The sequence below is a fragment of the Schistocerca cancellata genome, chromosome 7 (genome assembly GCF_023864275.1).
Source record: "Schistocerca cancellata isolate TAMUIC-IGC-003103 chromosome 7, iqSchCanc2.1, whole genome shotgun sequence".
In the NCBI taxonomy this organism is placed as follows: Eukaryota; Metazoa; Arthropoda; class Insecta; order Orthoptera; family Acrididae; genus Schistocerca; species Schistocerca cancellata.
Genome location: NC_064632.1, coordinates 552859765 through 552876319, shown reverse-complemented (window position 1 = coordinate 552876319; position 16555 = coordinate 552859765). Strand labels below are relative to the sequence as shown.

The 16555-nt window shown below is 40.1% G+C and overlaps 1 protein-coding gene across 1 annotated transcript in view; it reads left to right on the top strand.

The window, feature by feature from the left end:
- Positions 1-3323, top strand: part of LOC126092032 (solute carrier family 22 member 1-like) — a 248150-nt gene extending 244827 nt beyond the window's left edge. Inside the window, exons 10-11 of the mRNA XM_049907429.1 lie at positions 2317-2486; positions 2623-3323. Coding sequence (XP_049763386.1) covers positions 2317-2486; positions 2623-2707 — 255 coding nt within the window. The 3' untranslated portion in view covers positions 2708-3323. The remainder of the gene's footprint in view (positions 1-2316; positions 2487-2622) is intronic.
- The last annotated feature ends 13232 nt before the right edge of the window (positions 3324-16555 follow it).

The window sequence follows — 16555 nt, the reverse complement described above, 5'->3', positions numbered from 1 at the left end:
CACAACTATGGCTTTAAAGTCGATCTAGCATGTGATTTGCAGTGTGTATTATATTATTTCTTGTCTGTTTTACATTAAACAAGTTTTGTTGTGTAAAGCCCTTCTCAGCTATCATATATCTACTTAATTTATTAAGGAAGTCCTGTTGTGTATGCTCCAAACCAATATTCACCAGATGTCATAAATGTGGTGGAAATGATTTCCTGTGGTGAAGTTTGGGATGTGTATCATTGCTTAACACAAGAAAATCATAATACCATGTCATATCTCGGATGTTTTCCACCAAGTAAATAATATGTCTCTTGTGTAATCCAGGGTACTGCTTCTTAATGCTGCTGTAGGTTCATCTTGATGTTACTGTATCGCCACTCAGGAATCATGCAATGGTAGAAATAAGCTCCAGGAATTCATGTTCACAAAGAGTTCTGTTTCACACACTAGATGTTCACTGGCGAATTACATGTGTAAAATTGAATTAACACTGTCTCGTGACTGATGTAAGATTCAGACTTCAGACTAACCTTAACCATGGCAGCATACAAATTGCCTCTATTTATATGATTTTAAACAGTTAGACATTGTTACATATTAAATTTGAATATTTAACAATTAAAACTTTTACATACATCTTCCCATATTACATAGAAATTTACATAAAATAAAAGTGAATAACTTCATACAAAGACTGGAAAGAATCTGTTTCTATTAAGACCATAAATTACATGTTTTATCATTGCAACAATATATTTCATTTATTTGCATATATTATTTTACTTAAAGGATAATCACCCTACCATTTTCAGGTGAACAGAGGGATTAGTTTTATTGAATGAAAGGCCTAGATTCAATTAATTAATTTTTTTACAAGTACAATTTTACATTTCTACATAGTCATAATTACAATTCCATTAATTAACACCAGTTAAAACAAGATATGCTTAATTCTAACTGAAAAATTATCATGTCATATTTCTATTAGGGACACGATTTGTTTTTAGCTTGACTACATAAAAATAGCTGTCTGTTGATGACTAAAAAATTGGAACTTTAATTGTTAATTATTCCATAATCACAATATAAAAATTATTTCTACCATGTGCCTGAGGTTTCTATAATGTACAAAGTGTGATGATACATCAGCGTTTAATCCAACACGTTTCCTTCATTCTGTATATTGGTGAGGCCCAACGTAACCAATGTCAAAGCAATAGCATAAATTAATGCAAATTACTAATTTGCTGCAAAAGAAAATCTTCAGTATATTCGAATCCAGATAACCAGAAAAAAGAAAATCAAAGCAGCAGTTTAAATTGTTGTAAATCACTTATATTACACATATTCCCTCTTTGGGAGAGTTGAGATTAGACTGGAAAAGGATACCGGGTCCCTAAAAGTGTTGTGGTATTACACACACCTGCTTATGTTTAATGTGGATTTCTTCTTGATTGTTATGCTCATCAAATCGTTGGCCTATAATACAAGCAGATGTGATTTCATTGAAGTATCCTGTTTAAAGCATTAATTATTGTATTTTGTAGCCCAGAAATATTATTATTTTCGTCAAGCCAGGCTGTGTCAAAAATCATTAGATTTTTCTGGTTGTGCTTGAGTTTTAGTGATAGTCTTTTCCAAAAGTTGCAGGTATGTAAGCGCAACAACAAACCATGTTTTGTCTGATTACCTGTAAGATTCCATACTCCCCTCCAATGGTATCAAATGCTGTAAAGATGCACTGTTCCTACTGGTGTTGAGCATACAAGGGACTTCGCATAACCCCAGAGAAGAAAGTCAAAAGGGGTGAGATCAGGAGAGGGCACAGGCCAAGGGTATGGGCATCCCCTTCCAACTATTTTCTGCCAGAAGTTGTCTGTAAGATATACTCTGGCCTGATGATCACAGTGCACCGGAGAAAATCGTCCTGAAACCACAAACTAGTGCCGAGTTGCAAGGGACCATACTCCATAAGTTAAGACAAGGCATTATCCAGGAAGTTCAAATACCATGCATAATTCAAATGATCTGGTTAGATGTGTGGTTTAATAAGGTGTTTTTCAAGAATTTCAGCCCAAGTGTTCACTGGAAACTGCTCATATAGGTGGTGCATGGATTTTTGACAGCCCAGTGGTGGCTGTGGAAACTTTATTTTACATTCCTGCATATAGGTTCCTTATATCGAAACATCTCCTCTATAATATCCCAAATTCTTAAGATGTTATTCTGTAACATCCTGTATGTTTTGTTATCATACAGAATTTTTAGTGTTCATGATTAAGTGAAAAGTAATGTACTGTTTTCAAGGCTTCATTTCTGTTTCAGGAACAAAGAGATACTAAAATGCTATTCCTCTTAGTAGGGATAATTGCAACAGTAGCAACACTTTGTGCTCCATCACTGTCTGAATATATATGTTGTCCGATAGACGTGAAGCAGAACATATTTCCTCCCTTGTGGAGAAAGTGCAGATCTTCTATAATAGACTCACCCCTGTGAGTATTCTTGAGAAATTTTGTGCACCTATTGCAAAATATATTTTCTTAGATACCAATATCTTCAGTATTTCATTGTTACTAAATTGTATTTTTTGCTAAACTAACAATCTATTTTTGCATTGCTGTCTTACAGGAGCCAACTATTCCTGGTAGAGAAAACAGAAAGTCACACCAAATATGACTCCTCCCTGTCATACACTCCACTTCAGCCAGGATAATGAGTGCTTTTGCAGAAAAGGATTCCATGTTGTATGATATGGGTTAACCAACCACAGTATTCACAAAGGTGAAACTATTTCACATAACATGATTGTGTGTTGCATACAGTCCTACATTTTTCAATCACTTGCAATAAAGTGGAAGCAGATATTTGCTCTACTGTGTATTTTACTATGTAACTATAAGTGTCATTGTTATAGAGGAAATGGAAGTTTGAAATTATCACAGCTGTTAAATATAACATGCTATGTGGTAGCTACAAATAATTACAAACAGTACTTGTTATTAAATTTTAATGTTTGTACTGAAGAGAAACTACTCACCTAACAATAATATTTTTTGTACAAATACCTTGTAGATGCATCATGGATGCCATAGACAAAAATGTAGGAACATATGTCACCACGCTCAAAATCATCTCAATAACCAAAGATTATCTGATTAAAAAAGCATATTGTATGTCTTAATTATTTAACAAAAATTAATGGATTGCAGGAGCAGTCTGCGCTGAAGAATTTTCTCAAGAGAATTTAATAAGTATCTAATGTGTATATTATGTGTATATTATGCATTAATATTGTATCACAGAATTGATGTCAGGACCTCAAACATGAATAAATGATATTTCTTTTACAATAGTAAATTGTAGATTTTTATAACACCAAATACCTCAGCATCATTTTCTGGTACTAAATTATGGATTTAGAGATCTTCCTGTAAATTATTGTGCACAAACCCAAAATCTTGTGATTTATAAGTACTTATATAGTACTGGGGGAAATCACACTTGTGTTATAGTTGTCACATGCATACACAGGAATGTTTCTAGCAGCGACTAGTGTAATTGCTGAAGCTCTCTTGTGGAAGTATTTGTGATGATTACTGTGTCAAAGTCCAAATACAGGCACAACTATGGGCAATGCTAGTGCATGTGGAGTAAAAAGAAAGGCACATTCAAAAAACAGTTGCATGTCAAAATCCCTCATGGCACAGTATACAGCAGGTTGTGAGCTATATAGTAGAAGACAGTGATAACAGTCTTACTACACAATACCTTAAGCAAACAGGCACAGCAAGAATTGGATGCTAAGTGCCTATGTCGTGTCGTGAAACAATCTGCGCGAACAAGGCTGATTAATGATAAGATACATTTCTGCTCCTTCCTGTAATGGAATGTAAATGCATTTAAAGTGGACAGAGATATTGGACTGTGTAAAATTGCCAAATGAACTGTGTTGCTAAACTACGACAATATAGCTATGGACAGACGACATTGTAGTTACAGTGCTCTGGAAAGAACTGTGTTCGCTGTGACTGTGCTTTGTGCATTTTAAATACTTTATAATTTCAATGCCTATTCGCACCGTCACTGACTACTGTGTCAATCAACCATTAATTGTGCCACAGGCATGTTGTTGTTGTCTTCAGTCCTGAGACTGGTTTGATGCTGCTCTCCATGCTACTCTATCCTGTGCAAGCTTCTTCATTTCCCAGTACTTACTGCAACCTACATCCTTCTGAATCTGCTTAGTGTATTCATCTCTTGGTCTCCCTCTACGATTTTTACCCTCCACGCTGCCTTCCAATGCTAAATTTGTGATCCCTTCATGCCTCAGAACATGTCCTACCAACCGGTCCCTTCTTCTTGTCAATTTGTGCCACAAACTCCTCTTCTCCTCAATTCTATTCGAAACCTCCTCATTAGTTATGTGATCTACCCATCTAATCTTCAGCATTCTTCTGTAGTACCACATTTCAAAAGCTTCTATTCTCTTCTTGTCCAAACTATTTATCGTCCGTGTTTCACTTCCATACATGGCTACACTTCATACAAATACTTTCAGAAACGACTTCCTGACACTTAAATCTATACTCAATGTTAACAAATTTCTCTTCTTCAGAAACGCTTTCCTTGCCATTGCCAGTCTACATTTTATATCCTCTCTACTTTGACCATCATCAGTTATTTTGCTCCCCAAATAGCAAAACTCCTTTACCACTTTAAGTGTCTCATTTCCTAATCTAATTCCCTCAGCATCACCCGACTTAATTCGACTACATTCCATTATCCTCGTTTTGATTTTGTTGATGTTCATCTTATATCCTGCTTTCAAGACACTGTCCATTCCGTTCAACTGCTCTTCCAAGTCCTTTGCTGTCTCTGACAGAATTACAATGTCATCGGCGAACCTCAACGTTTTTATTTCTTCTCCATGGATTTTAATACCAACTCCGAACTTTTCTTGTGTTTCCTTTACTGCTTGCTCAATATACAGATTGAATAACATCAGGGACACCTACAACCCTGTCTCACTCCCTTCCCAACCGCTGCTTCCCTTTCATGCCCCTCGACTCTTATAACAGCCATCTGGTTTCTGTACAAATTGTAAATAGCCTTTCACTCCCTGTATTTTACCTCTGCCACCTTCAGAATTTGAAAGAGAGTATTCCAGTCAACATTGTCAAAAGCTTTCTCTAAGTCTACAAATGCTAGAAATGTAGGTTTGCCTGTCCTTAATCTATTTTCTAAGATAAGTCGTAGGGTCAGTATTGCCTCACATGTTCCAACATTTCTGCAGAATCCAAACTGATCTTCACCGAGGTTGGCTCTATCAGTTTTTCCATTCGTCTGTAAAGAATTCGCGTTAGTATTTTGCAGCTGTTACTTACTAAGCTGATAGTTCAGTAATTTTCACATCCATCAACACCTGCTTTCTTTGGGATTGGAATTATTATATTCTTCTTGAAGTCTGAGGGTATTTCGCCTGTCTCATACATCTTGCTTACCAGATGATAGAGTTTTGTCAGGACTGGCTCTCCCAAGGCCGTCAGTAGTTCTAATGGAATGTTGTCTACTCCCGGGGCCTTGTTTCGACTCAGGTCTTTCAGTACTCTGTCAAACTCTTCGCGCAGTATCATATCTCCCATTTCATCTTCATCTACATCCTCTTCCATTTCCATAATCTTGTCCTGAAGTACATCGTCCTTGTATAGACCCTCTATATACTCCTTCCACCTTTCTGCTTTTTCTTCTTTGCTTAGAACTGGGTTTCCATCAGAGCTCTTGATATTCATACAAGTGGTTCTATTTTCTCCAAAGGTTTCTTTAATTTTCCTGTAGGCAGTATCTATCTTATCCCTAGTGAGATAAGCCTCTACATCCTTACATTTGTCCTCTAGCCATCCCTGCTTAGCCATTTTGCACTTCCTATCGATCTCATTTTTGAGACGTTTGTATACCTTTTTGCCTTCTTCATTTACTGTGTTTTTATATTTTCTCCTTTCATCAATTAAATTCAATATTTCTTCTGTTACCCAAGGATTTCTACTAGCCCTTGTCTTTTTACCTACTTGATCTTCTGCTGCCTTCACTACTTCATCCCTCAGAGCTACCCACTCTTCTTCTACTGTATTTCTTTCCCTCATTCCTGTCAGTTGTTCCCTTATGCTCTCCCTGAAACTCTGTACAACCTCTGGTTCTTTCAGTTTATCCAGGTCCCATCTCCTTAAATTCCCACCTTTTTGCAGTGTCTTCAGTTTTAATCTACAGTTCATAACCAATAGATTGTGGTCAGAGTCCACATCTGCCCCTGGAAATGTCTTACAATTTAGAACCTGGTTCCTAAATCTCTGTCTTACCATTATATAATCTATCTGATACCTTCTAGTATCTCCAGGATTCTTTCATGTATACAACCTTCTTTTATGCCACAGGCATATAGAAACTTTATTAGAAGTGTGCATGTTACCGCCAACAATGGCGAGTTCGTGGTCACGTTATTCACATGGTAAATGAACGGACTGTAATTCTGCAATAAAAATAACTTTAAAATCCTCTTCTGAACTGTTACTTCAGCGTTGTGCAAGAGAGACATAATAAACCACTCATGCAAAGCTGAATGTTGGCAACAACTGTAACAATGTCCAATTATCCAGTGGCTTATAATACACCACTGATGAAATTGACAATGAGTGGAAGGTAAAATTCCACATGAGATAACTCATCTGCAGCATCTACACACAATGGAACTGATTTTAACATGCTGTCTGCAACGATAAGCTGCCAACGACATTGCACCTCACCACCTGCATCGTAACAGATAAGGTTAGCTGCTTTAGCCCTCATCAAAGATAGGACAACTATTAAAATTGTTCAAGGAAACTAATCATTAATTTGCTTCTTCTTTAAAATGAAATTAATATTAGCGAAATTTTGTTATTAATGTAGACACCGTTGACCTCCGTTAGTGTAGTTGTTACCAATCTTATACCTATTTCTTTCATTCGTAATTATAGAACTGCTGTCACTGCCTGTTATTTTAAGTACCTTTTGGTGAATGGGAATTGTGTGCACCATAATTTCTGTGAGTGAATTTAATGTGCAATTATTTAGACATTGTATTTGTTCAAATTGTGGCATCTGCTATTAAGCTGAATGCAACAGCCAATGACAGCAGAGCTGATTACACATAATTGGTGTAGTACACATAAATGCGAGTAAACATAATAGCAGGTATCAGACTGAGCACTGTGTGTTCACTTAGAAGTAAATGTCCTACTGCCACATCATCATAACCGTATATACATGCATTTGTACCATACTTAACTATGTATGCAGAGATAAATGTTAGGCAAAACGGTCACACTTCTGATAGTAGAAATCAGAGAAAGTTTTTTTTCCACACCACATCAGATCTGCAATGAACAGGGTTGACTAAGTGTTTTATGGTAGTGTGAGTAAAATTTAGTGGCATTGTTGAGTTACGATTACTACATATTGCTGCATGTAATGGACACCTCTTCAGGGCAGGGCTGAAACTCCGCCATCCTACAGCGTAAGTTGAGAAATCTGATGCCTACAAATTCCCAAAACCATCTAAGCCTCTAATTTGGACCCTCCATTCGGCTCTATACCAAAGGCCCACGATCGGTCCTGTTGACTATGGTGCAAATGGTGAGCTCTGCTTTCATCTTGCAAGCAAGGCTAGCACCCTTTACCACTTCAGATAGCCACTTGAAACCAGACGTAATCTCTTCAGATCCAAAGTGACACACATTATTCGTACCAACATAAACCACCTCGCTGCACCCTGTGACTTTTCATAGCTTCCGAAATGATCTGTTCCACAATTGGAATGACTCCACCCAGTATGCACATGGAGTGCACACTGGCTTTCTTCCCCTCCTTGGCAGCCATGTCCTGAAGGGGCCCCATAACATGCCTAACACTGGAGCTCCCAATTACCAACAATCCCACCCTCTATGACTGCCTCGATCTTGCAGGCTGAGGCATTTCCTCTGAAACAGGGCAGGCGATTGCGTCTGGCTGAGGAACAGTGTCAGCCACAGACTGCACCTGGAACCTATTTATCAGACTAAATGGGGAAGTCTTTCACAGCCTGCCGTGTCCTGAGATGACCTCCCACTTCCACTCAACCGCGGGTGAGGGTTCAACCTCAGTAACTGGGCTGCTCACTAGTGTGAGCTGATAGCCAGCGGACTCGTGGGTCATGCTGGAAGTCCAATGGATCCCCACAGCTGGCGCACAACAGTGATGTACAGCCACTGCAGCCTCAAGCTGTATAATAAACAAGGCTGGAGCTGAGAGCGAACTGTCATCAACGTGGCCTGCACCTGGATGCAGCATACTAAAGACCATAGAAAACTACACTACAGACAACTGTCAACACATGTTATGACACTCTATTGTACACATTGAAGAAAACGCAAGAACTGTGTCTTATAAATTAGATTAATACGGAGAGATTCAAAAACTGAACTAACAAAGCACACAGGTGGGACTAAATAATTCGCTCCTGGTTAGGAACTTGTAAAATGACACAAAATCGATTACTAGACGACAGAAGCGAAAACCTAATAACTGTGTATATTTAAATATTAAATTATCATGCAGAAGTTCAAAAACTAAACTACCATAGCACAAAAATGAAACTATATAATTCGCTCCTGGATTAGGAATTTGTGAAATGTCACAAAAGTTGGTTGCTTCCCTGTTGCTGCTGTTTATCGAAGGCCGACAATACTTGCTTAATACTGTTGATCGTTCTAGTCGCTGGCTGAAAGCGGTGTCAGCAAACATTATTTCCGCCTCTGCTTTTGTGTCGGCGTGGTTATCTAGGCTTGGTTGCCCGATGCACATTGCTACGGACTGCAGCGAACAGTGTGAGTCTGAGTTATTCTCACAGCTCGTAAAGTTCTGCTGATAAGTGCACCATAAGACCACTAGCTATCATCTGGCAAGTAAAGGCATGATTGAGCAATGGCACCGTGTTTTAAAGCTGCACTATTGTGTCAGGACACTAACTTGAGGACCGCTCTGCCAATAGCTCTCTTTGGTGTGCAGAGCACACACAAGCCACACATAGAATCCTCGTCCGCGGAACTTGTTTATGGTGAAGTATTTTGTCTTACAGGAGAGTTTATTGATACCAGTTGCCTGCAGTCATCCATTAAAGATCAATCAGACTTCATACATCTTCTAAGGGAAATTGGTCTTTATTTCTTAATAGTTTTGCGCCAAACGATACTTTCATTGTTCAAAACAGTTTTTAATTCACTTATTCACTTATCAGGATGTCGTTTATGCCTTCCAACGATTTTTGTTTTACCTCCTCCACAGTTGCAAATACTTTCTTTCAATGTCCCTTTTTTTGAGCTGGAGAAGGAGATCACAGGGGGCTAGATCCAGTGAGCATGGCGTGGGGATAATCTGTATCATGCCGTTTTTTGTCAAAAACTGCTTTACAGAGAGGGCGCTATGGGCAGGCACACTGTCATGATGGAAGAAACCAGTCGCCTGTGTGCGAAATATCTGTCCTTTTCTTCTGACACTCTCCCTCAGTCTTTTCAGAACCTTCAAGTAGAACTCCAGGTCGACAGTTTGACCCAAGGCAATGAGCTCCATGTGTACAACACCTCTGCAATCGCAGAAACAAATGAGCATTGTCTTGATGTTCGACTTCTTTTGGCGAGCTTTTTTGGGATGAAGAGAGCCACTTCTCCTCCACTGGCTTAATTGCTGCTTTGTTTCAGGATCGCATTCGTGGCACTACTATCCATCACCAGTAATCACCTTGGAAAAAAATTCAGGATCCTCTTTGAGCTGAGTTTTGCACCTCAAAATATGCCTGAAGTCGACACTCCCTTCGCTTGTCTGTGAGAAGGCAAGGGAAAAATTTAGTTTCAATGCTTCTCATGTGCGAGTCTTTGGATAAAATCCTCTGAATTAAACTCCATAATATTCCAGACATCTCACAAACTTGATCAATGGTTCGGCGATGGTCTTCATGAACGAGAGCATTGATTTTGTCGACGTTTTTGTCACTTCTTGACACTGAGGGGCGTCCTGAACGGGGTTGGTCTTCAGTTGACATTTCTCCATTTTTAAAACGTGAAAACCACTTGTAGACTCTGGTTTTACTTAGGGCAGCATCCCCATGAGCAGTCTTAAGCATTACAATAGTTTCCGCGGCCTATTTCGCCAACAAGAAACAAAATTTCACAGCCGCGCGTCGCTCTCGACAATTTACCATCACGTTTGCGCCAGAATGGAAAAAGTTGTTTTACTAAAAAACACTCACGGGCGAACCGATGCATTCACAGCGACACAACTTCGCAAGCTGACTCAGGTGGCATGACTGTAACTGACACTTGGTCAAACAATGGGTTCACCCACTCTCCCTCCCCACCGCAAGCAAATTCCCGTTACTTTTGGGTAACCCCTCGTATCTTTATTACAACCTCCTTATACTGCTCCACACTGTAGCCTATTTTAAGAAGAGGTGCGTGGACGCTGGATAGTGCGGTGAATGGCAAGAACACAACCGTTCCTCTCGATCGCGCCGACCTCTCGTTCATCTTCCAGGGTGCATTACCAGCGGAAGCACAATGAAGACAACCATGGAGCACATATATCATAGACCGCGCCTGAACCCTGTCACTGCCTTGTTAATACTTGAAACCAACTTCTAAGTCACGCGACTCGGGACAGAAAGCCGAGTTCCTGTCATTACGCGCTGTGTGAAATGGAGCTAACAGTTACAATTTCTCTCATTTATAGCTGAAATCAAGCACTGATATCGACAATTCGAAGAACTGTAGTTCTACTCTTACATATGTAGTAGTGTGGTTAACCTAGTTTCTCCGAAATTCCTGATAATAAAGCAGCGATTACCGTTTGTACATTTTTTTTTTCTCCCATTGTGTATTCTTGCTGTTCGCCGCTTCCACAGGAGTGGAATGCAAAATAACAATTTCGAATGTAGCATTAACTTTCTAATGATTCCACAAGAATATGTGTGAAATGCTTAAGTAAGCTTTCGAAACAAAAGAAATTCGTTTATGTGCAAAATATCAGGTATTTACACAAAATAAGTACGTACTTTTTTCTGACTTTTGCTTAATCCAGTACATATAGCGAAACGATATCGAGACAGGAAGCATAGTATGTTACAAAACGTTGGTTATAGTGGTGTAGTGAGCTAGTTATTAACGATATGTTGTCTCAAATCTTAGTCATTCACCGAGTTTTACATCCAGAGACCAATATCCATCCTAACTTTCAACTTACGGAAATACCACTGGAAGTATTTTAAAGTCATTAATTTACACATCTGAGATTTTTGACATTTTACCTAATCTGTAGGATACAAGACTAATCTGAGCATATGTGAAGGTTTTTACTTCTGCATCTAGTAAAAGCTACTGAAATGAGGAGGACTCGGGAATTTTCAAAAATGGTTCAAATGGCTCTGAGCACTATGGGACTTAACATCTGTGGTCATCAGTCCCCTAGAACTTAGAACTACTTAAACCTAACCAACCTAAGGACATCACACACATCCATGCCCGAGGCAGGATTCGAACCTGCGACCGTAGCGGTCACGCGGTTCTGGACTGAGCGCCTAGAACCGCTATTGGGAATTTTATTATGCTGTCCTTCGTGGTATTTATGCTAGTGTACGAAATGTCCCGTTAAAAATTACGGAAATTCACCGCATGAAGGCGAAACTCCTGCAACGAAAAAGGCTACAAATAGATGGTCTTCATTTGCAGTCTCAGCCACATTCGATTCTCCATGATGAGTTGGCGTCTCTTTATCATCTAATTCGGCTTCAAAAGCGATCTCAAATGATGTGTCTCACTAGCTTTCATCCTACGGATGGATGTGAAGTGGTCATCCCAACATGATGTGATGCATGAACTTTCCCGGTGTTTTTCCAATTTTTACATTGGAGTGGCATCAGACAGTATACCATCTGCTGATATTATTTCCCTCCTTGATAATGTTGTTATGCCAACTCTCCATGGGGAGTTTTTGGCAGCTTTTCATTGTGATGAGGTATCTGACATTGTAGTTCACTCTCCTTCCAACAAATCACCATGTTCAGGTGAGCTTCCCGAAGAATTTTATGTTCGGTTTTGCCCTCTTACTGCAGATACTATAACATCTATGGTGAATGATGTAGTGAAGGGCATACAAAACGTGTCCTCCTTTGAGATCGGAAAAATTGTTTTAATTCCCAAAAAGACGGGACGTCTGTCCGTGGATCAAGTCCAACCAATGCTACTCAGTTTTAATTATAAAATCAGTGCACGGGTGATAAATAGCAGCTTGTCGGTTTTGCTTGCTGACATTGTCGTGCATTAACAAAGTTGTCTCCCAGGTTGTACTCTTCTGACTCACACTGCTGAATGTCATGATCATATCTCGATCACTTCCACTGTTCCTGTGTTGATTTTAATCATGCATTTGAACCAGTTAGTCATGATTTTCAGTTGTGAGTGTTGACAACTGTTGGTTTCAACGATGCCACATGACAGATATTCACCTCTGATTACTAGTATTCAGTTGTCTATTGACGTGAATGGTCATCTTACTCCACCCCCTCGCCCCCCATATGAGTGTGTTGAGGTGTACCGTAAGGAGGTCCCCTTTCTATGTCATTGTTCGTGCTATTTCTGGAATACTTACTGCAGTCCATAGCTGCTCAAATGGGTAGTTGGTCGTAATTGGGAGAAAGGTTCATCGTTTGTGCATATGCCGATGATGTTATGATACTTTGCATACTTGTGACGTCATACTGGTGCTCAAAGACGTTTTGGATGCATTTTGTCGTATTATGGGAGAAGAGCGTAACAACCGGTAATGTTAGTTACTCAGTTTGCAGGGATTTGACGTGGTTGAGATTGCATGGGCTGTGGTGATCACCCACCATCTTTCATTGGGTGTTATAATTGATCACTGTCTGATGAAGATGGCTACGTTAAACTGGAGGTGTGTCACTGACAGGAGTCAGGGAGGCATCCTTGAACACAAACGCTGCTGCCTCTCGTTACTTCACAAGATCTGGACCCTGGAAACTTGTGTTGACCAAAGCCTATTTCGTTGACCGAATTTTTCCCCTTCCTGAGATGATGTCCCAAAAGCTACAATGATTATCCGGCAAGTTTGTGTGGGGAAACCCAATTTTTCAGCTGCACTACGAGGTTATGGCGAGACATTGGCTGATGGAGGGTTTGGACCTCCCTGATTGTGCCAAGGCTTCCACTTTATTTCTTCGACACAATATTTTAGCTTGTATTTCCATTCTCCAGTCACCTACAGCTCGCAATTTGCCTGTCTGACCTGCAAGGTTAATCCCTCCAGCAGATGTTGGTTAGGATAAGTAATAAATGAAGGCATATTCGTGATTTTTTTGTTGATGTCATTTGGGGGTTGATATTCTTCCCCAGTCAATCTCTCTGCGAGAACGCTGTTATGTCGCTGGACATTTCCACATCGCACTTCCTCTGTGCGGTCTCTGTGGCCAGAAACAGATTGGAAGGTTGTTTCATCCAGTGTCAGCCTACATATTCTATCGATGCATCCTCATGGTACCAAGTTATACATAACCTTCCCCCCTCCAATGTTCGGATTTTTCGTAAGACAGACCAATGCAGTCGTTGCCACGAAATGGATACATTATTTTATCGGTTGGTTGCTTGCGGACACAGACATTGGAGTTGGCTCCGCTGACAATTGGCCTTTCCTGCCAGGACGACGGAACTGGCAGTCTCCAGTTAGATTCTTCTGCGTCCTGATTCAACCTCCTTCACAGAACGAAGAACAATATAGTTATGTGGGTATCAGGCATTATGTCCATTACATGGTGGGAAGTTTACTGATATATGTTTACAGCCCACTGGACATGGCAGAGAATGCTACACTATCATGAGCTTTTTGCAAAAGTGCCGTACCTGGTATTTGATTGTCAAGGAGTTGGATGAAGTGCAGAATCCCTTTTCTGTTCACATGTTTTGTTCTTGTTGCTTTACTTTTGGTAAACTTGAGGAAAGAATGGTGTCGAGTTAACTAGTTCTCTTGGTATTTTCGTCATGGTCTCTATTCAGGTGTATTGCTAGAGAGTTTATTTCATTTTAGATTGTGTTGTTTTTTTTAATTAACAAAAAAATATAAACCAAAGTTGTTGCAGGCCATGACCAGATATGAAATTTTTTAAGTGGTAGAAACTGCGATTTTTTTCCTTTCCTGCTAGAGTGGCAAGCTGTCAGGTTTCAACAAAAAATAAAGAAAAAAATAAAAAATGGCCATTACTATGTGCAGGACCAGTACAGTGACAGGCGAGGGGAAGGGCGGGGTGGAGGTGGGGGGGGGGGGGGGGGGGGGGGGACGGACAAGGCCTTGAGATTCAATCCCTGCCCATCTTGCCTCCTCTCTGCCTGACACTGACTGTGCTGTCCTTTTCTGCCGCTACAAGGGTGAAGAAAAAAAAAACACAGAGCTATGGTTCAAATCCTTGTCAGCTACCTTTTCTATTTGTTTGACGTCCATTCCCTGGATCTCATCGTTTATGAGCAGAACGTCATTTTGTCACATGACATTAGCCTATCACACGAAAGTGGGATCCATTTAATGGCACACATCTACTGACTGAATATTGTTCAATCGTAACTGCTCCTGCCAAGTTCATGTATGGCAGCTTCCCAGCAGAGTACATAGACAATGAATATGTTGATGTGCTTTTGGTGCTGGGTGCATTTGGTAACCACGCTACTGTTGCTACTCATGCCTTTGCTGCGCGATACCCTCTCACGCACCATCCCAGTAAGAACGTTTTTCGTCAACTGGGGCAGCACCTTCAGGAGACTGGTAATATTTAACCACAAGTAATGGACAGAGGTCATCCAGGGACTAGATGTACAGCACAAAGGAAGCGAATCTGGAAACTGTTCACCAATCACCTCAGTGAAGGCAGATCCAGATATCCCAGAGTCTGGTTGTTGAAATGTTGCATCATAAAATACTGCATCCATATCATTACACATTAACTCGACACTGGCGGCAAAGAGACTGCATTCGATAAGTACAGTTTTATAATTGGCTTTGGCGCCATGTGGAAGATAACAAACATTTTATAAATAACGTGGTATGAATTGATGAATCTAGCTTTCCTTGGAAAGATATTTTCAACCTCCACAACAACCATTACTGGTCGGCACACAACACGTACATCATCCATGGACATAGCTTCCAGGCATGCTTTGGCATAAACCTGTGGGGTGGAATCTTGGGAAGAGTGCTTTTGGACCCTTGCCTATCATCAGACGAGGTGAATGCGCTGCTGAAGCGTAATTATCTTTGCAATAATTTTTCTGAAGCATCAGAAAACTTTCCACTTGGTGTTCAGCGACAGCTAGAGTTTCAGCATGATGGTGCACCGCCGCACTTTGGAATGAATATGTGCAACTATTTAGAAGAAACATTTCCAGTAAAATGATTTGGTCCAATGTTTTAGCCTTTATATTCCCTGGACCTTAATCCACTAGATTTTTATTTATGAAGACACTTACGGGACAAGTTTATAGTACTTCACCCAAGAATGTGCACAGCCTAATAGCTCGCATGCATGCCGCTTTGGAGTGGTTGATAAAGGTGTATTGCATAGGGTCCAGCAAAGTATACAGCTCTGAAGATATTCGTGGATGTCTAACATACAGAATGGAAATATTGTGTGTAGCATAATATGCAATCTATTATATCCTCCCAATTGTGTCTTTTGTACATCTTGGACTACAGACGATGTTACTGTATCCATTGTTATTTCCTATTGACTCTATTTGTGTCACGGACAAAACAAAGTGGTCATAAAACAAAGTGGTCATTTATGTTTGTAAGAAGTTCTTGTTATGTTAAAGTTTCAATAAAGGTAACAGTAACAGAAAGAAATATACTAGATACTGCATGATGGAGGTGTAAATTGGATACAATCACTGACATGAACCTTGGCGAGTCTGCATATCCGTCCCCCATGGCATTGCCTGGCCAACTGATACAAGTTCAGAATGGCTGTACTGTGGCTTCACTACAGTCACTAGAAACACAAGTTCATAGAAGCTTGTTGACACAGTTGTGACAGCGTTAGCACGCAGGCACAGAGACGAAAGTGTCTTCACTCCCTGACAGCTGACTCGGACTTTGTCATGATGAGTAGGCAGCACGACGACGTTACTCCAACCATAACTTTTGGAAGAGGGCTGGATCTGACCCCAAACAGAACAGGCCCATGGCAACGATAATGGCGCCTCGAAACTACAGAAAGCACGTAGTAGGGAATAGTTTGTTCTGGCGCACTTATAATATCAAATTGATATGCAAATTAATTAAATTGTGACAGCTGATGGATTTATGACCTTAACCTATTGTTCTGCTAAGTGGTTTTCCTGTAACTCCCCCTTCCTCCTCCTGTTAATCTGTTGTTATGCTAATTGATTTAAGACCCCTGGGGTTAATATATCCTTCTGAGAAGCCCCCCACCCTATCATTT